Source organism: Agelaius phoeniceus, chromosome 16, assembly GCF_051311805.1.
Source record: "Agelaius phoeniceus isolate bAgePho1 chromosome 16, bAgePho1.hap1, whole genome shotgun sequence".
Taxonomy (NCBI): domain Eukaryota; kingdom Metazoa; phylum Chordata; class Aves; order Passeriformes; family Icteridae; genus Agelaius; species Agelaius phoeniceus.
In genome coordinates, this window is record NC_135280.1 from 8,031,234 (window position 1) to 8,054,214 (window position 22,981).

Here is a 22,981-nt window from a genome sequence, read left to right on the forward strand (position 1 = left end):
CGTTCCCGCCTCGCCCGCTAGGGGCCGCCCCTCGTTCCCATGGCAACCACGCCGCGGGCTTTGATTGACAGCTGCGCTGTCCATTGCGGCGGCGGCGCGGGGCCAATCGGAACCGTGCCAGGGCGGCGCGCGGTGATGACGTCGCTCCCAGCGCGATGGCGGCGGCCGCGGTCCTGGCTCTGCGGTGCTCCCTGCTGCAGCGCCGGCCCCTCCGCTGCGGGCCGGGTACGGGCTCGGCTCCGCTCCCTGCCCGCCCCTCAGGCCTCTGCGCCGCCGCCCCAGGCCGCCTCAGGCCGTTCGGCTCCGCGGACGGGGAGCGGGCGGCGGCGGAGCGCGCGTCACCTTTGTCTCTCCGGCAGGTGTGCGGGCTGTGCCCGGCGCCGGGGCCGCCCTCAGGCCGTGCAGCTCGCGGGTGGCGCAGGACGGCATCAACAAGCCCGTCATAGACCGCATCATCCGCGTGGACCATGCGGGGGAGTACGGGGCGAACCGCATCTATGCGGGGCAAATGGCCGTGCTGGGCAGGTCGAGCGTGGGACCCGTCATCCAGGTCAGCCATCCCCGCGGCTCTGCTCCGTTTGCGTGTGGCTAACAGTGGCCGGGGGATGCTGAAACATCGTAGCCTTCATGGCAAGATTATTGTCCAGTTTTTCTGAGCGCTTCCAAACGTGCGGGTGGGAGTACTTGGTAAAGGAGTGACTGATGCTGCAGTTCCTGTAGCGTTGCCCTATTTTGCAAATGTTTTTATGTTATCTTCTTACAACTGTCCTCTTTGTCCTTTTTATAACGATCTGCACCTGCCTTTCTCCACTATTTCTCCTCTCTGATGTTACATCATTACAGGGTTGCCTCAGCTATCACAGCATATGTGCCTGAGCTGTTTTGGTTTTTATTAGTTTTATTGGAAATGTTTACCTCTTGTGGTTTTATGCTTCTCTGCCATCTGTCTCTTTTGCAGCAAATGTGGAATCAAGAAAAAAACCACCTGAAAAGGTTCAATGAGCTCATGGTGGCATACAGAGTTCGACCTACTGTTCTATTGCCTTTCTGGAACGTAGCAGGTTTTGTTTTAGGTGAGTCTGGATAATTACTGTTATTGTTGTTTTGTGAAGTCTTCAGTTGTGTTATATTATTTGTTTTGCTTCAGATTTCATTGTATTCATGTGTCTGGTACCCCAATCCCAGGGGCTGGAACTGCTTTGCTTGGGAAGAAGGGTGCAATGGCTTGCACAGTGGCTGTGGAAGAGAGTATATCAGAGCACTACAACAACCAGATCAGAACTCTGATAGAGGAGGATCCAGAAAAGTACAAAGAGCTATTGCAGGTATTTAACTATGACTTAGAAGATGTTTAACAAATTGATTGAATTATCTGATGTGATTTAGTCTTTTAAAAATAATATGCTTTTAGAATTTACAGTGGATCTTTTTGTTCTGTCACTTAGAATGCTGAAATCAACAGAAACTATAAAAAATAAAAGGATGCTTTTTCCTTCAGCAGCACTAAATTGATCAAGCACCAAAATTAAGACATATGTTGGGTTATCTTCATTGTGCTTTCAGTAATGCACTGGTTGCTTTTTAAGTGAGAGAATTATGCTTTAAGTCTGATTAATTTTAATTGAAAGGAATTGTCTAGAGGGGAAACAAAAGGAGCAAATATTGATTGCACAGTAGCTGTGTTGCCCTCCTCTGAAGGCATTTCAATTACCTTCATGTGCTCCTTAACCTGTAGGACCCAGAGCCACACACAGTGCTCAGGGTGAGCTCGAGGTGACTCCTCCAGCCCCTCTGCCCATGCTGTGTTTGATGCACCCCAGGGTGGGGTTTGCCCTCCTGGCACTGCTGCCAGCCAACACCCTGTTCATCTTCTAGTCCTGGATGCTCTCAGCGTGTGTAAGGAGCTGATGTTTGTCAGCTCTGTGAGAAAATAACTTTACAAGCATTTTAGGTATCAAACTGGGACACATTCCTGCAAGTGGTTGTGGCAGATTGAGCTGTTCCCACAGGCAGCAGGTGGAACTGGTTCATTTCCAGCCTTGCTGGCTACTGGTGTGTTCAGTGTGCATAGTGTAACATGTAGCAAAATCTGATTATTCCAATGTATCCCATTGTGGCAGAAACTGTCTCTGAAGTAACCAGGGTTGTGCTGAGGTGCACCAGGGAAATACCACCCCTGAAGATAATGATATAATGAAATAGATAGAGATGACACAAAATAAAGAGAAAAATCCAGGCAGTGAGTTTATTCACAGTGCCAGTATGAGGAGAAGCAGGAGGGGCACCAAAAGCAATGCAAACCTGTTGGGCAGGAACAGTGCCCAGGTGTCTGTAAGTGCTGAGCTCTTCATTAAGCAATCCTGATCATCTGCAGGCATCTCAGGAGAAAATCCTCTAAACCTTTTTGTTCCAGCTGAAAAATTAGAAAACAAACAATTGTTCTTTAGAGTATGGTAGAATGAACAAAAAAAACTGGTTAGCTTACAGGGGAACACCCTTAGTGATTGGCAAGCAGGGACCTTAATTCCTTTATTCATGAAAATTGTCAGAATAATGTGGGGGTGTGAAACTAGTCAGTCTTAAAAGTTACTGTGGCTATAGATTTTTTGAAACAGTGAAAAAATAGTGATATATTGTCACTGTCATATTTTCTGAACAATCTCTTCACCAGGATTTCTTCTCCTGGGAAGCTAAGAAGCCTCAGAGAAGAATGAAAACACTAATTATCTGATTGCTTCTCCTGTGTTTTGCTGCTTTGGAAACAATAATTATCTGATTGCTTCTCCTGTGTTTTTGCTGCTTTAAAATGTGGTCTGGAGATTGTTTACCAACAGGTGCATGTTTGATTGGTTTCATGTGAATTGTTTTTACTTAATGACCAATCACCAAGTTTTTCATTAGTGTCTTATTAAGCCTTCTGATGTGTCCTTTCTCTATTCTTTAGTGTAGTTTAGCATAGCATTAATAATAGAATAGAATATAATGGTAGTATAATATAGTGTAGTATAATATAATATAAGCCTTCTAAAAACATGGTCAGATTCATCAATTCCTCCTTCGTCCTGGGGACCCAGCAAAAACCACAATATATTAATTAAACAACAGCTTGAACTTAAAGACTTCTTTGGAGACCACCAGAAGAACTTCAGGTCAGGGGAATGCTGTAAATAATTCCCTTCTTGCTGAATTGGAGGTTCAGGGTGTTTGAGAGACCCTGGCTTGCCATGGTGCACATAAGGACAGCAGGATGTGGTTTTGTGTGCTGGCTGCCTTGGTTTCTGTGCCCAGCAGGCTCAGGAGGTGCTGGTGTTGCAGGTCATAAAGCAGTTCCGGGACGAGGAGCAGGAGCACCACGACACCGGGCTGGAGCACGATGCAGAAGCTGTGAGTGGAATGGTGCCTAATTGATGCTGCCTGTGAGGATGTGCTGCTCTTTCCTTCCTTACTTAGAGATTGGGATGTGGCTCTTTGAGAAGCAGAAAATAAGGCTTTTGATATTCTTTCCCAAAGATACATAGAAGAATGTCCTGCTTGTTATAACCTTCATTTTTCTAGAACAGAACTAAATCTGTTGGAATTCATGTCAAGTGTTAAAGTGGTTTGTTTTTTTTTTTTTCCTAAGAGGTGTCCTCTGCAAATTTTTAGACTTTCTTTTAATTTCAGTTTAAATTAAATATTTTTGAAGATAAGGCTAATAAGTGCTATCCATACAGTGTTGGGAACTGGAGGCATCATCTTACTAGAAAGTGTGGAACACTGAACTGAATTCTGTGCTCCCGTGGATACTGTATGGGGAATATGTGACTTCTCTATTTTTTTCTTGACTTACATTTGTGGAGAAATGGGAATCTTCTGAAAAGTTGATAAATTTTAATTTAGTTTTCTCTAGTATAGATTAGACTGCAAATACAGGTGGGGTTTTCCTGGCATGCATGTGTTTTTACTTTGATTTTTTTTAATAGTGCTTACTGTTCATTATCACAATCTGGTTCAAGCAAAACACTTCAGTAGATGTATTTAATCTTTTATTCTTTTTACAGACACCAGCTTATTCTGTTTTGAAGACAGCCATACAACTTGGATGCAAAGCTGCAATATTTTTATCAGAAAGAATTTAGTTATATTTTTCATAATAGCTGTGGCAATAAACTGTGACACAAAAGCATATGGAAATTGTGGAAGACTCAGCTATTTTATTCAGCCTTTTAAAATTTTCTGCACTAAGCACTTGATTCAGCCATCCTTTGTCACATTGAGTCCCCATTTAAAAAGTATCTCTATTAAAGTCAGTTGAGCTAAATGTGAATAAAGGTGGCAGAATTGAGTCTGTGTGAACTAAACCTCCCTATTCAGAGACTGTTCACAAGGTGGCAGCACAATATGTATATACATGGTGTATATATACAATATTTGTGTATGGATGCACACACAGATAAATGACAAATACATTCTCTGTTGCCTTCAAATTTATGTGTACTTGAAATAAGCTGGAGCAGCTCATTTTAAAATAGTTATACAGACCAAGAAGAATATTTTTTTCTGTTTCCAGGGTGAGTGAAGTAATAGTATTTATTTTCAGTCCATCTTGAATAAAAATTGGTATTATAAGACCAGTTTTACTTAAAGACTTCTGTGTGTTTTGGGGTGGGCCTTTTTCAGGTACAGTTCCAAATTCTTTGAATAGAGTTTTTCTTACTATTTTTTTTTTGTTGTTGTTGTTGTTGTGGTGGGGATTTTTTGTTGGATTTGGTTTTTGGTTTTTTTTTTTTTGGTATTTTCTTGGGTTTGTTTGGTTTGCAGGTTATTTTTACCTGAGCATTTAAGGAATATCCTGTCATAAAGCAGGTGGAGAGAGCAACTTGGAGCACTGTGAAATTGCATTCAATATTCTATTAGAGCTTTCAATCTTATCTTACTTTGTTCAGACAACATTTAATCCAGGTACATCTGGGCTTGCCTTTTTTAGTAGCTCTCTTAGTGTTTGTAGGTACTGATTGATGAGTAAATTGACATTAAAGGCTTCTTAAAGAGGATTATTTACCCTTTTTTTTGGTGAAGGAGCTTAGGCAGAAGGTTAAATCTTTATACAGAGAAATTACTATTCTGTGTGATTTTGTTATGACTTTCACACTTTGTATGTTCTTGAAAATTTAAATCTCTCAAACTGTTGCAAGTGTCACCTTGTTAGACTCAAACTACTGATGTTATTTATTTTGTTCAGTCAAAGTAGCATTTGGTTCTCTGTGACTGATTTGGAATAATGTGACTTGAGGAACTCAAAGCTACATCACAGATTCTCAGGGACTGCAGAATCAGAAGACAACTCTGAGGGAGTCTCATTTTACTGCCTCAGCCCCAGACAGTTGTGAGCAGTGTGTGTGAAAACTCAGGTTTACTACAGGTCCATCCTATTACACTAATGCAATATCTTCCCTCATTTGACCATTTTTCTGAACAAAACTTACATCCAGCAGATTTCTTGCCTTAATTTTTCTAAAGTATTCAATATGCATGTGGACAACTCCCAGGTAATTTGTAGGAGAAAGGAATCAGCACAAAAGAATGATTAGCTGAAGTGGTTGAAGGGGTAACAAGTGGTGCTGGAAGCTTGTGCAGTGCAGTTGTGTCAGTCACAGGCTTTAATAATTGAGTAGAAGAAGAAAAAAAGATTGCTTGATGAATAGTCCATTGTAAAGTCTTTCATACCAGGGGCAGCATGGGATGGCATCTTTTGTAAGTCCATTATTGCAGGGGAGGGAGGGCAGGGCATGGTGTATTTTCACTCAAAACTGCACACCCATACATCCAGTGGTCTTGTGACATAAACTGGAAACTGAGCCAGACAGTTCCTGCTCTCTTAGCCATTACATCAGGGTTGAAAGCTGAACAAGGCATCTGTGGGGGTTTCCAAGAGAGCTGGTACTCAGCTGAAGCCTTGTGTTCTCCATGGCTGTGGTTGCAGAGATTCTCTGAGGATATCTGTGGTGTTCAGCAGTGGTGGGATTGGTTTGTGACAGAGTGACAGAGGCATGCTCATATGATTGTCCAAGATTTGGGTGGCCCCCAAGACCATGACACACTGCTCACTTGGGCAACAGATTTTAAGAGACAAATCTCATGTTCAATGTATTTCATTTGGCCAAGGGCTGGGAACATCAAATACTAAGAAATTGCCATGTGAGGTCTGTGTTTGGTCATATCTGCTGTAATTGAAAGTGCTCATAGAGAGTTCTTTGTCCTCAGCAGCTGAACACATCCTGCACATTTGAGGAGGGTGTCAGACACTAACACTGTCTCCAGCTGCAAGCATGAAATGTGAACTGAGAGATCAAATCTGCTTTATGCTCCTGAGCAGGATTTGTTCTTTAATGGAGCAGCAGATTTCTACCCATCCATTAAAGTGTGGGTGGGCTGATCTGCCACTTCCAAAGCTTGTGCATTTTCCTGCTCACTGGCAGTTTACTCTTTTTTTGTTGTTTTTTTACATGGAAAATGGAGTTGCTTTTCATTTTTCTCATGGAAAAGGGACTTTTTCTTTTGTTAAAAACCTGTTTCAGATTTTGAAAGACTAAAAGAAGTGCTAAAAGGTTACAAAAGAACAAGAGGTGCTTAGTGCTGTACAATTCTATTGTACAGCTGCTGCAAGGCTGTAGTTACTTTTTTATGTTGAGGCAGAACTAAGCTGAGTAATACCAGCCATCCCAGCAGGGGTTAATGGCAGGCAGAGGCCAAAGTATATAGCTTGTAAAGTCTGTTATCATAGCCATCCTCAATGAACTCTGGTCGTGTTGACAGAGGAAGGGGGGCTTGGATCAGAGGAAGGCTCTGAAATGCTGCATTTTCAGAACAGGGAGTGGGGAAGATGACTGGGTCTTCACTGTGCCTTTGAGTTCTGTGCCTTCCTTGTAAATGATAAAATACACACATAATTTGGGTTTTATAATATACAGTGGGATGAAATCCTTCCCCTCATAGTAGTGAGGTCTTGTGATAAGCCAGGGCTTGATCCCAGTTTTCTCCTGCAGAAGCAGCTGTCTCTCAGTGAGGAGGAGCACAGGTGCCCATCAGTGTGTGCAGGGCTCCAGGGCTGTTCCCTGCTCTGTAACAGCAGCTCACCTCTTGCTGCTTCCTGCTGCAGGCAGTGCTGGGGGTGAGCTGCCCCTGTTCTCCAAAGCTGCTCTGAGTCAGAGATCAAAGTAACCTCTGATGGTGCTGGGAGGGCAGTGGCAGATGGTGCAGTCCCTGTGCTGAGCTCTGGGCTGTTCCTGGAGCAGGATCTCTGCTCTGGCTGTGGGCACTGCAGAAGGCACATGTGAGATGTTACCATGCAGCTCTGGCTGTGCCAGGACACGTTCCAGCAGCAGCCAGGCAGAAACCAAATCCTCGTGGCTGGGATTAATGAGGTGCTGCTGACACAAGCTGAACAGACCTTTTGTCAAGGGCATACAGTGATAGGACAAGGGTTTATGGCTTTATGGTGATAGAGGGCAGGTTTAGATTAGATAAAGAAATTATTCTCTGTGAAAGTGGTAAGGGCCTGGCACAGCTTTCCAGAGAGGCTGTGGCTGCCCCATCCCTGGGAGTGTCCAAGGCCAGGTTGGATGGGGCTAGTGGAGGGTGTCCCTTCCCACGGCAGAGGGCTGTGGAATAAGGTGAGCTAAGGTCCCACCCAACCCAGCACAACCCACTCTGGCTCTGTGATTTATGATGCAAATTATCTAAAATGATACTCATAGGATTGTTTGGCAGACAGCTAAATCATTGTCTGGGTTGGGCTTCATTTTTGTCTGGAGTAAATCTGTGTGGCTCACTTGAGCAAACAGAGCTAGGCTTATGATCAGCTGAGGATGTGCCATACAGTCCCTGTGCTGGGGATGACATGGATTGTGCATCTCTATTTGTTCTTAGTATTACAGGAGTTATTTAATTTATATGCATCTGCCTTGTAACTTTACTTTAGGGAAGACAATTTCAAATGGCAGTCATTTTTTGTCACTAGCTTTGAAGTTGTGGCATGTCACTTGCATTGAATTCTGCACATATTTTTTAGCTTGGGAGGCTTAAAGGGCTGAGGCAAAAATATTGGCCAATTTAAAGGAGGAATGTGTGTTATAAGGGAGGAGATTGTTTAAAGGCACTACCATTTTTTTGTTTGTTACTTCAGTTTTCGTTGTGTCTGACATGAAATATCTGAATGGATTTAGGAGAATGACAGCAGCTTTGTAGTTTTACTTCCAGAGTGGCAGAACTTAGCTTGTGTTGGAGAACTGTTGCTGATTCTCATTTTTAGAATTATTGGGCTGATCTAATGTTGAGTAAATGAATTAACAGTTCAGTTTCAGTGGGTAATGTATTTCTAAAAGCTTGACTGTGTTAGAATGAAAATTCCAGTTGTTGATAGGCGCTTTCAATAAATGCAGCCTCTTGCCACTTCAGGTGTTTTTGAGAAGTGCCACCTTATGCTACAGTTTGCAGAACAGGGGTTGGTACCTCTGTGTCCAGAAATGCAGCTTATGGCAGCAGCAGTGTTTCATTGTGTTAGCATGCAGATTAATACACTATGATGATACTTTTAAAAGTGAGAATTTTTTGGTTCTGAAGCTCTTTGTCTCACAAACTCTGGCCATGGCACTGCCTTGTTCTTAGCTGGAAAGAAATGATCTGATGGAAGCTCAGGAGTCATGCAGAGTTACTTGGAAAGAAGCTCTGGAGGTCATCTTGTACAGCCTCCTGCTGGACTCAGGACTGTGGCCAGCACTAAAACAGGTCAGCTGTGATTTTTTCCAGACAGGTGATGAAAACTTCCAAGGGCAGAAATTTCACAGCCTCTGTGGGCAGCCTGGTCTGGTCCTGTATTACCCTACCAGTGGCACTTTTTTTTCTGATCTCTTTCCTGAACCTTCCAAGACTGTCACTGCTGCTGCTTGTTATGTTATGTAGCATCATGGAGCAGAGTTTGCCTCCACTATCTTGGTAAATACCCTTTGAGTAGTTTTAGGCAGCTATTAGATCATTCAGGTTAGCTGTGCTTTCAATGCCTGGCTCCTGAACTGGCACAGAGGAAAGGAAGAGATGCATCTGATGACCACCTTGACAGTCTCATTGTCTGCTGAAGACTTCAGGCTTCATATGTCTCCTCTCCTTGCAGGTATTTTCCACCCAACTGTTTGAATGTCAGTGATTTGGTTTTCAGTGTTACTTGTGCCTAGGACAGATGGATTTATTGATTTTTATGGTACAGGTGGACATGTGTAGTCCAAGATATTAATGAAAGCAAGTCATACATGCAGTGGGTGGTTTTCATATTTAAACTGCATTTTCTGGACTGTAATAAAAAGATTTTTTCTGGCACTGAAAGTGCTTTTCTGTTTTCTCTGTGGCTACTGGCCCAGCATGGGCTGTCCAGGTCAGAGCAGAGGCAGCAGTGGGTGAGGGGAACTTGAATTTTCTTGCAGTTCATTTTGAAGACAAGCTCTGCCAGCAGTGTTTTAGCAAGCTGTCAAGAACTTTCCCAAGCATGTGGCTTGGGGGCACCTGTATAGTCAGAGGCTGCTAGCTGTATGTAAATGGATAAAATGTTTAGTGGAGTGAAAAGCCTTTGCTTATAGGTGCAGACAGATGTGCAGTGTCAAGGCAGATGACTCAGTCCTGTTGATCTTTGTTGCTATCTCTGCATTAAAGTGAGCTTCCTTTTTAAGCAGTAGCCTATGTCTAATTTAGGGTTGTGTCTCATCTTGCTGATGATAAATTGTTTCCCCCCTTCTGTGGGGCACAGCCCTGCTCCTACCAGGCCTGTGGCAGAAAAACACTGGAAATACAGTTTGAGAGGAGCTAAATCTCCCTTGTGGCTGTATTATTGTCCTAACCATACAGCACTCCTGGTCTGTGAAAATGTGCTGACCTTGCTTCTTCTAAGTTGGGTTTTATCCAGCAAAAGAACAGCAGGAGGATTTAAAATCACTGGTGAGATTATTCTGCAAGTGTAGCTTAATGGCTTGATTCCAGCCCTGACCTGGAAAGGTAACTGCTAGTGACAGATGAGGAGCTGTCTTCCACATCTCATCTTGTCAGCTCTCATTGTTCTGACTTTGGCAGGAAAAATGCTGTTTACTTGAATACTTTGAAGGTGGTTGAAAGAAGACTTTAGACATGGTTGAAATGTGATTTTTTTTTTAATTAATAACTATTCACTTTTCAGTTCCTCCCACCCAAATATCTCAGCAGTACTTGCTAATGAGAAATAATTATGTCTCAATTTTAAGTGACACAAGTGCTATTGTTTACACAAAATGTGAGAATCTTGTAAGACATGGGGCATATGCTTGGAGGGATAATGCATGAGCATCAGTTCTGCCTTCTCAGGGAGCCAAGCCTTGCAGAGGAAGATGACAGATACATGTGTTTATATACAGGCTCTAGGGCTGGCTGTGTTTGCTTATCATTTGTCATAAATGCAGAGACTCCCAGCACAGAGCACAGTTCAGCATAAGCTGGAGCATATGGTCCTCTCCAGCAGATGTGACATGAATTCCAGCACTCACTGGATGTTTCAGGCTGATGACCAGCAAGAGGATTTATCCTGGTAAGATGGAATATTCTTGAAGCTTTCCTGTGGATTTCCGCTCCATTTGGGATTTTTCCATGGATAGGGCAGAAAAAATAAGGCCTGGTTGTCAGTTTGTATTGCTGGCAGTTCACAGCTGCTGAAGCAGCTACCTGGACTCACCTGATACATTGCTTGGATATGATGTTGCAAACTCCTGGGATAAAAATACTTACATGAAGTTATTGCTTTGGAGTGACCTGATAGTTCATTCTTTCTTTCCAACTGACTCATCATTCTCCACAAACTTGGTATTCAAACAGAAATAACTCATCAGACCCAGTGGTGAAAGCCCTGTGTGTTGTTTTCCGTGACTTTCCAACTAACAAGAAAATTCAAGGTTATATTCTTCCCTCTTTTATCTCCCTGCACTTACCAAAAATGCATATTACAGCCTTTGCTTTTAGATGATGTGTTATGACACCCTCCATGTGTCACCTAGAACTGACCTGTAGTGAGTTAGGAATAATCAGCAGAACTCATTTGTCTTTCTGATTTACTAAAAAAACCTCAAAAAACCTAAACCCAAACAGTCTAATTGTCCCAGCCAAGAGAAACTAACAGAACAAATTACACACATGACCTGCATGTGTTATGAAAACTGCATAAAACCAAGAGGTTTGCAGAGATTTCCTAGAGAATATTCATCCACATTGTAAAACCAGTGATAAATTTTCCTGCATCTGGCAATTATTATGCCATACTCTGCTCTTACTCAATGTTTACCCTGTTCATCTTAGGCAACACTTACTCATTCCTGAGTTCTCTCACATACCAAGATATTAATCTGCTTCTCATACAAACAGTCAAGGATCTGAAATTGCTGCAGCACACCAGCATGGGCTTGATTCAGTATCTGTTTTTGTTTCCTTTCTTTTGTTTGTGGTTAGGGAGAAAGAATCCAAAGTGCATCAAAGTCCATTTGGTCTCTGGAGCTGCACCCATGCCCATACTTAGCATCCCTGTGTTTAGACTTGCATGCTCTGAGGTTTTAGAAGTCACAGCAACTACCCATCTGTATTTGCCTTAAATCAAACAACTTCTTAAATGAATTTTGGGTTCTTCATTTTTCTTTGCATTCTTGGACATAAGTTGGGTCTGATTTTTCTGTGGGCTTTGCTTTCTGTGGCTTCTAAAATAATTTTATAAGGTGTGGCTTACTTGAATCACGTGGCCATTGGCAAGTCCAGCTGTGCCCCTTGGCCAGCAATGCTTCAGGGAGCTGCACACACAATCAAAGGCTGCTCCAAAGGTAACAAATCACATGTGGAAGCATTATCATGACAATTGACTGGCATTATTGATGGGTTGGTGGAAATATCTGTGCAAATACATATCAGTGGGTGCTTCTCTATCACACAGCTCTGCTGACTCGAGGAGTGGGCAATGTGCCTTTCACTCAGAGCTGCTCACAGAGATCAGTGCTGCTATGGCTGAGCCACATCTGGGGGGACTCAGCTGCACCTGGAGAGCTCACAAATAATTCATTGTTCTCTAATGTATTTAGGAGTGATATTTAAAATATATTTATTTGGCTTATAATTCATAAACCTGTCAAAAAATTGATCTAGAAAGAGGGTTTATTATTTATTCCAGAGCCAAAGGCTAAAGTGCTGAAATTGTGTGAACTGAAATCTTTTAGCAAGATCAGATAGAACCCTTAATATTTCATACTTCTTAAATGACTAAAAACCTTCCCACAGAGATGAGCTGTTGAAGCTGTGCTCCCCTCAGAGCACATCCCAGAAAAGCTGTAACCACAGCAGAGCCCAAGGTATGGATATTTCAAGTGTTTAACTTCCAATATCAAAGTGCTCTCAGAGAGAGCTTGAAATTCATGCAGCCTGAGGCAGCTCTCCCCAAGCCTCTGTCATCTGTCATGCTGTGGCAGCAGGCAGAGCAGAGATGGAGGGAAAAGCACATTAATATGAGGACAGTGTTGTGTCATTTAAAGAGATGCAATCTGAGCAGAAGCTTGGTTTTGGGTAGGTTCAGTTCTTTGTTTTTCAGTCCATGCTCTTCATTCTTTCCCCACCACAGATATTCCTTCTCTGTGCTACCCTGGGGATCAGAAAATTATTGCAGGGGTGGCTGGCATGTCTGTGCTCTGCAGCACCACATCCACAGTCCCTAAAGAGGGATGCTGCAATGGGCTCAGGTCTTTTACTGCTCCACACTTCCTTTAATATTTATGTCCTCCTTCAGTTGCAGGCATATTCTCCATTCAGCTATAAAGATCCCATGGACACTGGTGACCCCCTGGCTGGGGAAGGGGCTGGTTCTGGGCATTGCAGCATGTGCCCAGTGCTGGTGAGCTGTTTGTGAAGCCCCCAGTGAGGGATCCCCTCCCTTGCACGGGCAGGACCTCAGCCAGGTCATGGATGTGTCTGTTCACACAAATGCTGAGATGGGGAAAGGGAACCTTTTGCATTCATCATTCTCCTCCCCTGTTTGCAGGTGCCATTTAGGGACAGCAAAGGGAACAGAAGACAGAATGAGTTCTGGAAGTAAAGAAATAACATTCAAACATGAACTAGCTTGTTGTAAAGGCAGTTTGTTCTTGACCTCAGTCTCCCTTAGCAGAGCCTGGGCCATTCCTGTTGTTCCAGTGGGTCTGCTTTGCATTTGTATCTATGTGAGAAACCTGTATTTTACAGTTCCAGGGAGTAAATATGATGCCTTCTGTATCATAAATTTTAAAAAAAGATATTTAAATTGAATTAGGTAGAACATGAAAGATGCTCCTACCTCTGTTCAAGTGGTTGACACTGTAATAATGAAACCTATGACACCATATGTAAAAATAGCTGTCATTAAATGAGCTCATCTGAATGGCCTTAAAGATAGGAATATGCTGCCCTTGCTGCCTTGCAAATGAAGTAATTGTGCTGCTTTGCATCGATCTGTGCAGAATTTAATCTTAGTTAAAGAGATGCAGCCTGAGAAATCACTGTGGAGAGATGCTGAGAAGAGATCAAATTTAGCCCTGAGATTTCAGGCTCCATCACTGTACTGCTCTTCCCCTCACAGGGCAGCCAAGCAGGTAAAGAACTGATTTGGAACCAGGAAGATTACATGACTGAGGTTGATTTTTAGCCATGATTTTAACAACTCCATGTGCAGACATCTCCTAGACCAGGCACTGTGCTACAAGGTTTTCATTTTGTGCTGAGCAGTGCTGGCAGCATCCCCCCAGCATCTTTCAGCCAATTCGGGTGGGCCAGAGCAGTGCACAGGACACTGCCCTCTGTGGGCTGGTGTCCCCGGGGTGGTGTTTCCTGATGCAGATAACCCAGCTGGGGATTGCTGCCAGGCTCCACGTGTGGGTTTGGCTGTGGTGAAACCTCCCTGAGTGCCAGGACCTCTGCTCCTATCCCTCTGGAAATGCAGTGAGAAACAGTGCTGGCTTGGGTCCTCTGACAGTCTGGGGTTGCTTTGTCTTCTCTGCAGGTCACTTTCCTTTTAAGCCATTAGCTTTCCCCCTCTCTGTCCTTGGCAGGATGAGGTGAGGGTCCAGGACAGGCCTTCCTAGAGCTGCCACTGCCCTCCAGCCCTGCAGAACAGGTGCTGTGAGCCAGAGCCTCAGCTTTTCCCACCCTAATTGCTGAGTGCTGATAAGCCAGTTTCCCCAGACAGATCCTCCCTCCCACACTGTATTTTCCCTCCTTTTCCCTGGGTGGGTGATCCAGCTCAGGCTCATCAGGAGAGTGCCAGCTGAGCCAGGATCATCTCATTATTTGGGGCTGTAAGCTGATAACAGAGCTTGTTCCCTGTTGTGTGCTTTGCTTTGATTCTCTGAGCTGTATCTCATCACTTGGTGCCTAAACTTCATCTTTGTAGCTCGCTGCTGCAGGGTATTTGTCAGGCACAAAACCCCTTCTCTCATTTCATGGCAATAAAAATGGGGGGCATAAACCCAAAGCAGAAAGACCCAGTAATGACAGTCACTGGAGGGGATGGGGCAGCTGCTGCTGCTTTGCTGCTCTTTGAAAGCCACCAGTGACACTGACACAGCCCTGCTGAAACCAGCACAGAGCTGTGGGACAAGCCTGGTGTCTCTTCTCCAGCTGCCTTGCACTGGTTGTGAAAAACAGAAATGGCACAACCCAAAAACTGGTATAATGAAACTGCTAAAATCCTCATTTAAAATACTCTGCTTTAATCAATAAATTAGGGCTCAGCTATGTGATCATTTTTTATTAGTTAAGCAAGTTATGGTGCAAATGCACATTTCAGTTACTTTCCATTAATTAAACCAAACTTTTTCAGTCAGTGATTAAATTCACATTTGAACACACTCAAATGCGTCCAAGTTTATTAAATATGTACTAAACTGTTTTTTGTTAAACTATTTCAACACAAGCATGCACAAGGTTTGGCTCTATCTGATGCTTCTTAAACCTGGGGATTCCACAGTGGGGATCCTCAGACCCACAACATCTGCTGAGCCCTGGGGGTGACAGGGAAAGGGAAGGGCTGAGGAGGCTCCTGCATGGAAGGTGACACTCTGGGGCCCTGTCACTAGCACAGCATGATCACCTCCTCTGCTGCCCTGGGAGGGTTAGCAGGAGTTGGCTGGAGTGTTTAGATACAGCACTGGAAGCTGTGACTGCTGTCATTCATATGTGGATTACATCAAAATTGAACTTAAAGTGCAAGACTTACAGTCTCGACCTGGAGTGTTTGTGTTTCCATTTTCCATGTAGGAAGCATTCCCCATCACTGCTGATAACCCTTCTGCATGATGGTTGTGTACTTGCACTCTCCCTGCTGAAAGATGTTTCCTTTTCATGATGCCGTAGTTGGAATTCTTCACATGAGCCACTTAAGCTTCATGGAGAATGGGACAGCAGAGTCCCAGACTCACAGCCCATCAGACAGAACTCAGGGTGCCAATGACACTGATGCAGATGGGCTGGGGGTTTCATTCCTGGTTCATTCCTTAGCTGCAAACACACAGGCATGTCTTCCTGAATGTCAGGTAATGGGTAAGTCTAAATGCCCTGCTCAAACAAGTTTCTATGCAAAAAAGTAATCCTTGATGATTTTCAAATGATACAGGATAAACTGGAAATGTACTGATCACCAGCATAGAGCCAGGGTATTGCTGTTTGTGATAAGGACAGGCTTGGACAAGACATTGTTGTATGAATTACTCAGGAAACCATCCTTCTACAGAAAGGAAATCCTGTATTGGGCTGTGTGTGGTTTACAGCAGCCCAGTCTGCTTGCAGGCTCTCACATTAAGAAGTGCTACACCCTGCTGATAGTTAGTGAGCAAACAGACTGGCAGAGGTGGCAAGCACATCCGACTCAGTAAACAAAATATTTTAAGAGAGAATGTGCAGTTACACCCTAAACTCCTTCATGTCCATGTAGCGCTCTGGAGGTCTGGCTCCCTCAGCTGTTTGTGGTAGCAAGACACCCTCTCCTGTTTTCCCATCCCCTGCTGCTGTGACTGGCAGAGATCCATTAGTCCACAATAAAAACTGGATTTATGTCTGTCTGATGCTGTTGCTTTGTATTGTAGTTAATAGTATCCCATAAAATCTGGGAGTCAGAGGAATGGCAGGCAAAGGATATTTATTTTGATCGTGGCATCTCCTTGGCTGGCCCATCCAGAGGGCTGTGGGAGATATGTGCTGGTAGCTTTGCTTTGAGAGGAAACAATTAGAAGAGTAATTACTGGGACATGAAGCCAAGTGACCAACCATTCAGACTTGTATTTTTTTGCAATCAGTCATTGTACTTTTCTGCTATGGACTGTTTAATAGTGCATTATGAGAAGATGGAGAAAAGCAGCTGCACAGCACTGGTGCAGGAAGGGATCCCCAGAGACTTCCCCCTGCACCTGCATAGACTGTGCAGCTCTGGTTCAGCAGGGCAGATACTGACCTGGGATAGCTGGGAGGAAGCCTCAGGCTTGTGTCTCAGGTAGATCATAAAAGCATCAGTCAAATATCATCACCTGTTTGTGCCTTCTGTCCTTCTCCTTCCTTCTGTCTCCTCAGGTGCTGTGCTCTGCCCCTGTCTCTGACAGTGGCTGGTGTACTGGAGCATGAGCAGATCAGTCACACAGATGCATGAAATACTGCCAGCTGTGGAGAAACTTTAATGGATGCTCTGACCCACTGCTTTCTTTTACCTCTGCAAATCTCCCCCAGAGCTACCATGAGCTATTTTTAGCTCAACTTGTTAAATAATAACATTATTCCTTATTTAGTGAGCAGGATATCCTGTATATGGGACATTCTGGAGTGAGTGTTTAGATAACAGATTTAAACAATGGGTGATTTAAACAATGGTAGTAAAAATTGATGTTATGAATTCTCTCTGGTCACAATTTTGAGGTCATGTTTATTAGTGTACAACCTATTATTTTTCTTGAGTACGCAATTGCTATTAAAAACTTCATAAAGCTGAGCACCTCTGGGACGTACTCAGCAATTTTCCCAGAGACTCACCCTGTGCTCAGGGAGTCATGAAGCAGCCAAGGTCCCAGAAAACAGGCCACTGGCCATCTTTCATCAGCCCAAGGCTCTACAGATTTCATCTTGCCTCTGGCCGAGGAGGAGAGAAAGGACTAATTTAATTTAAACAGCAGTGGTAAAAATCAGTGCTGTGGATTCACTCTGGTTCTGATGTTAAGGTCACATAATTAGCATTCAATCTGTTACTCTGCAGCCTGGGAGAGTCTGCCCCAGCACCACCTGGGCATGTAGAGGCACCCGTGTGTGCACTGCCAGGCCTGGTGTGGCTGGTCACAGCTCTTGGCCAGCTGGCCCTGGGGCTGGGCCACTGGCTGGCCCACATGTGCATTTCCCCCAGCCCGTGGGCCCACAGCTGCCTGGGAAGCTGCAGCACTGCCCTGTGCAGATGCCGCACTGTGCTGGTGAGCTCCAGGTCCCCCGTGGGCAGCAGGCATGAAGGGCTGTGCCAGCCCCTGCAGATGCAGCTGTCTGTCTCCTGAGCGTGGCTGTGCAGCTAATCAAATCAGCCCTGCATGAAAAGAGACTGCAGCCTGTCTTCAAAAATCAGTGTTCCCACAGCAAGGCCCAAAGGCATGTGAAACATGCTGGGCTTGGGGGTGAAAAAAACCCCACAGGCTAGTAAAAATTGAGTCAAGGGTTCACAGAGTTCAACAATATTTTCCAATAGAACATCTTGAAGGATTGGTTTAATACCAGGACAGCTGTGTTATTTAAACAGTTTGGAGGTTTGGGGGTGCAGGACAAAGTGAAGTGATGGGTCACAGGCAATAAGCAGAACAATGGATGGTTTTGTCCCCTCATTCAGCCTTGTGAAGAAATATAGGAAAACATGAAAAAAGGAATGGGAAAGAAAGATGCTTTTCATTTCCTAGGTTTTCTTTGCAAGATATGGCTGTTGTGGGATATTTCTGAGTAGCAAGGCTATGGGCTTAGCTGGCTGGAGCTGTCAGAAAACATGCTTTTGGTTGTAGGACATGGAATATTTTGCTGGCTGAGATGTTATAAAATTGCCTGTGGTTGCTTGCCTTTACATCTGCTTTATTTTTAATTTCAAAAATCCTCAATCTCTTGATTGTAACTCCAAGACTCAGAGTTGGAGTGATTAGGACTTCTCTTTGTATCACTCAAGTGTACTCTTAACTCTCACCCTACGCTGGTTACCTGTGAATTAATTCAGACTGCTTGACCTTGGTTACCTGGTTTGCCTTTGTGTGCAGCATCTTGGCTATGCAACATATGCTACTTCCTGTCAGGTATGATTTTTATGTACCTAAAGTCATATTTTGTTCCATATAAACACAATTACATAGCCAACATTTGTATGGCATATCTCTTGGTTCTCTGACCCATTCCTTGTTACAGCATTTGCAGCTTGCTGGGTTCAGTCTCTTGTGTTCAAGCACTGCTTTTCACCTACGTGGAGCCACCCATGGCACTGGGCAGATGTGGCAGCAGGAACTTTATCACCCAAAATTAAACTGAGCAGAATGCTTACATAGATGGTCCTTAAACTTCAGCAAACAGCTTCAAAACTCTGTAAATATTTATTAGGCAAACAGAAGTTGAGGATGATGACCCTGTCCCCATCAATATTTGAGACAGTTTAACAGCAAACTGTGTTTAAAAATCATCTCAAGTATCTGTGTAGATTTAACCCCCAGGGTTATTTCTTCTCTCTTAATTTGTTAGTGATTTGGGTACAAGGTAAAAAACCCAAGGCTTTTGAATGATTCTACGACTGCAGGCAGCTGTTAGTCCGGCAGCAGCCCGTCCACACCCTGGTGCACTGGCACTGATGGGTTTGCTGCTCCTTTGGCACCGAGACTCTCAGGCAGAGCTGGGAACTGGATGGACTCGCCTGCAGCGGGCCAGGCCTGTAGGACTTCTTTGAGGAAAAACGTGCAACGTGGAGCTTGTGACACCACACCGCCGTCCCCTCCTGTGGGGGTACAGAACTCGCAGCTTCACACTAAACCACGCTGCAGGACGCTGTTGCAGTGAGGGGGGCACGGAACCCGACTCTCGCTCCTCTTTCGGGGCCAGCACGGGCAGGGCAGCGGGGGGCTCTGCCCGCCCGGGCGGGAAGGCGGGAAAGCGGGAGATCGGGGAAGCGGGAGATCGCGAAATCGGGAAACCGCGACCTCGCGGGCGGCGCCGCTCCCCGCCCCGGGCCGGCCCCCGTCGGACAACGCCCCCGGCCCTCGGGCCGCCGCCCGCGGCATTTCCTCTGAGCTCAGCCGGCGGCTGACGCGGGGCCGCGTCCCTCGGAAGAGGAAGCCGGCGGAGCGGAGCGGAGCGGAGCGGCGGCCGGGGCAGGCAGGGGCGCGGCGGGCGAGGGGCAGCGGCGGGGCCCGCGCTGGGGGCGGCCGGGGCGGCGGAGGAGGGGGCCGGCGGGGGCGGGCGCTCCCCGCCCGCGGGGCCGGGCGGCGGCGGCGGCTCCCCCCGCGGCCCGAGCCCCCGCCGCGCCCTGCCCGTGTCCCCCCTCCGCGTGCGGGGCTTCTGGCCGCTGCTGACCGCGCTCTGCACCGCGCTCCTCTGCCTCTACCAGGCGCTGCGCGGCAGCGCGGCCGGCGAGGGCGCGGGGGGCCCGGAGGACGCGGCGGCGGAGGCGGCGGGGTCTGGGCTGCCGCTGCTGAAGGGCTCGGCGCTGCTGCTGCTCGGCTGCCTGCTCGCCCGCTGCTACGGCGCGGCGGGCGGCGGCCCCGGGCGCGGCGGGGCGCGGGGCGCGGCGGGGGCGCGGCGCGGAGCCCTGGAGCGGTTCCACGCGCGGCAGCTGCGGGTGTCGCCGCACGTGCTGGGGCACAGCAAGGCGCACGTGGGGCGGGTGGTGGCCGAGCTGGTGCGCGCCGCCAAGGCGCAGGGGCTGCAGCCCGGCCCGCTGGCTCTCAGCCTGCGCGGGGACTTCGTGCGCATCGGCAGCGCCTACGAGCAGCACAAGGTGCGCAGCCCCGACTGCTTCGACATCCTGGTGCCCCTGCGGCTGCCGCCGCACCTGGAGCCGCAGCCGCGCTGCGCTGACGGGCTGGGGCCGTGCGGCGCCTTCGTCTGCGGCCTTCGGGCGAGGGACGGCTGGACACGACGCTGCCGGCCCTTCACCGAGGGCTTCTGCGTGGAGCTGCAGGGCCGCAGCCACCTCTCCTCGGGGCTGGTGCTGCGCTGGTTCCAGGGCCATCTGCAGCGGTGCCTGGGAGCCGTGCGCTATCGGCTGCAGGAGCGGTGCCGCGTCAGCCTCTCGGCGTGCCCGGGGCAGCCGCCCACGCTGCACATCCTGCCCTGCTCCGACTACGTGTGCTGCCACATCTCCATGGCCGTGCGCCTCATCCCAGCCATCCCTCTCGGCGACGCGCTCTACCTCACAGCCCTGCCGCCCGAGGGCCCCCACGGCTCCCCGGCCCCCGAGGCGCTCTGGGGCCTCAACGCCTCGCGGCAGGAGCAGCGGCTGCTGGGCTGGCTGAAGGAGCAGGCCCCGGCCGCCTCCTGCCACCTCAAGTGCCTGCAGATCCTCAAGGGCCTGCGGGACCTCCGCGGGCACGGCCTGGAGGAGCCCTTCTGCTCCCAGTGGGGCCGGGTGCTCTCCTCCTACGTACTGAAGACGGCTCTCTTCTCCCTGCTGCTGCAGGGGCCCTTGGAGGCCTGGGATGAGCAGTTCCTGGTGGAGCGGCTGGAGGACCTGGTGCTGTACCTCAGGGACTGCCTGCGCAAGCAGGTGCTGATGGATTTCTTCCTGGGCAACACCGGCCTCCCCGAGGCCGTGGCGCTGCCCCGGTTCCTCAAGGAAGCCGCCCCCGTGAACTTGCTGTCTGCTTTTGACGGGCCCACGCTGGACCTCGTGGCCTTCCAGCTGATCAGCACATGGGTCCAGGCCCCGCACATCATCAGGATGTACAGCAGCCCCCGGTACTGGCGCCCGGTGCCCGCCCCGTGCCGCCACAGCGCTGAGGCCAAGCGGGAGCTGCCAGCGGGAGAGTGAGCTGGGAGAGCTGCTGGCACCCCGGACTCTCCATTGCACACTCCAGACTCGCTGGTGCTGGGAGAGCTGCTGGCACCCGGGACTCTCCATTGCACACTCCAGACTCGCTGGTGCTGGGAGAGCTGCTGGCACCTGGGACTCTCCATCGCACACTCCAGACTCGCTGGTGCTGGGAGAGCTGCTGGCACCCGGGACTCTCCATTGCACACTTCAGGCTCGCTGGTGCTGGGAGAGCTGCTGGCACCCCGGACTCTCCATCGCACACTCCAGACTCGCTGGTGCTGGGAGAGCTGCTGGCACCCGGGACTCTCCATTGCACACTCCAGACTCGCTGGTGCTGGGAGAGCTGCTGGCACCCGGGACTCTCCATCGCACACTCCAGACTCGCTGGTGCTGGGAGAGCTGCTGGCACCCCGGACTCTCCATTGCACACTCCAGACTCGCTGGTGCTGGGAGAGCTGCTGGCACCCGGGACTCTCCATTGCACACTCCAGACTCGCTGGTGCTGGGAGAGCTGCTGGCACCCCGGACTCTCCATTGCACACTCCAGGGTCGCTGATGCTGGGAGAGCTGCTGGCACCTGGGACTCTCCATTGCACACTCCAGGGTCGCTGATGCTGGGAGAGCTGCTGGCACCCCGGACTCTCCATTGCACACTCCAGACTCGCTGGTGCTGGGAGAGCTGCTGGCACCCCGGACTCTCCATTGCACACTCCAGACTCGCTGATGCTGGGAGAGCTGCTGGCACCTGGGACTCTCCATTGCACACTCCAGACTCGCTGGTGCTGGGAGAGCTGCTGGCACCCGGGACTCTCCATTGCACACTCCAGGGTCACTGATGCTGGGAGAGCTGCTGGCACCCCGGACTCTCCATTGCACACTCCCAGCTCGCTGATGCTTCAAGAGCCTGCATCTGCCTGGGGATGGTGGGACTGATGAATTGTGCTTCTGTGGTTCTGTTCCTGACCAGAGAAGAGGGGGCCAAGACTTACTGAAATTGTGGTTTTCATTCTCAGTGGTTTTACGTGGGGAAATTCTGACATCTCTGGGGAAATGCCTTAGTCCTCAAGTGTTGCCTTTGGTCGAACGTTTGCAAACTAAAAGGCTCAAACTGACATTTTTAGAAATCCATGTTAACTTCTTGTCTTAGTGGCAAAATAGAGCTTTTTCTGAGATTTTCTTTTTATGATGCAAAATCCATGTGGGATTTAAAAATCTTCCAAGTGCAAACAGCACATCCCCCATCCATCAATGTACCAAGATGTTCCTAAAATGTGATAAGCACTAGAGCATGGGTGTGGATCACAGTTTGAAACGCTCAATGCCATGCTTTAAATTTCCTGGGTAATCGAGCACATTGTGCTAAATAGTAATGTAACACATGTTAATGTAAACTTGAGGGAAGAAGTGAAACTGCTCTGATGACAGGATGAAGAATCTAGTTTTACATTTGTGTTCAAGTGAAGGTTATACTGAAGGATTGAAGTGCAGATAGAAGGAAACAAATAGCACTTTATTTTCACAAAGGCCTTATTTTTAGGATAATTGGCTGCACTAAATATTGCTATTGAGGAGGCATTAGTGTTTTGTTAGAGTGGTGGTTGAATTATTCCAAGGAAAACCTTTTAAAAGAAATACTCTGAGGTTCATTTGTTTGTGGGTTCTAGTTGAGTTTTATTATTTGTTTCTGTATTCAAGTATTATTTCCTTAGAATATGCTTTACCTCAAGGACCAACAACAAAATAAGAAATTCTTTATTATATTTTGGAACAAACTTTGAACCAGTCCAAATCTCAGTGCCATAAGTTGACTGTGGCACCCTCCTGCTCCCTGGTAGGAGTTTGGTAGGATTTTTGGATAACTGCCTAACCAGTTGTCTTGATTGTGTCAGTGTTTGAACCAAATAACCTTGATGG

General features: G+C 47.3%; 2 protein-coding genes across 3 annotated transcripts; both read left to right on the forward strand.

The window, feature by feature from the left end:
- The first annotated feature begins 107 nt into the window (after window positions 1–107).
- On the forward strand, window positions 108–4,619 carry COQ7 (coenzyme Q7, hydroxylase). 2 transcript variants are annotated; one of them, XM_077186880.1, is made up of 6 exons: window positions 108–225; window positions 360–550; window positions 959–1,073; window positions 1,186–1,325; window positions 3,292–3,384; window positions 4,041–4,619. In XM_077186880.1, the coding sequence occupies exons 1-6, from the start codon at window positions 156–158 to the stop codon at window positions 4,116–4,118; spliced, it is 687 nt and encodes a 228-aa protein (XP_077042995.1). In that variant the 5' UTR covers window positions 108–155; the 3' UTR covers window positions 4,119–4,619. The 2 variants fall into 2 exon arrangements, with proteins under 2 accessions (XP_077042995.1, XP_054499529.2); XM_054643554.2 differs by having other exon boundaries at window positions 3,316–3,384.
- A 9,484-nt stretch (window positions 4,620–14,103) lies between these two features.
- On the forward strand, window positions 14,104–21,653 carry ITPRIPL2 (ITPRIP like 2). The gene is made up of 2 exons (XM_054643933.2): window positions 14,104–14,108; window positions 19,366–21,653. Exons 1-2 carry the CDS (start codon window positions 14,104–14,106, stop codon window positions 21,062–21,064), a joined length of 1,704 nt encoding a protein of 567 aa, XP_054499908.2. The 3' UTR covers window positions 21,065–21,653.
- The last annotated feature ends 1,328 nt before the right edge of the window (window positions 21,654–22,981 follow it).

Coding starts and splice junctions, on each gene's coding strand:
- COQ7 (XM_077186880.1), top strand. CDS start 156: ATGGCGGCGGCCGCGGTCCTGGCTCTGCGGTGCTCCCTGCTGCAGCGC. Junction 226..359: donor GCCCCTCCGCTGCGGGCCGG/GTACGGGCTCGG, acceptor TCTCTCCGGCAG/GTGTGCGGGCTGTGCCCGGC. Junction 1,326..3,291: donor AGTACAAAGAGCTATTGCAG/GTATTTAACTAT, acceptor TGTGCCCAGCAG/GCTCAGGAGGTGCTGGTGTT.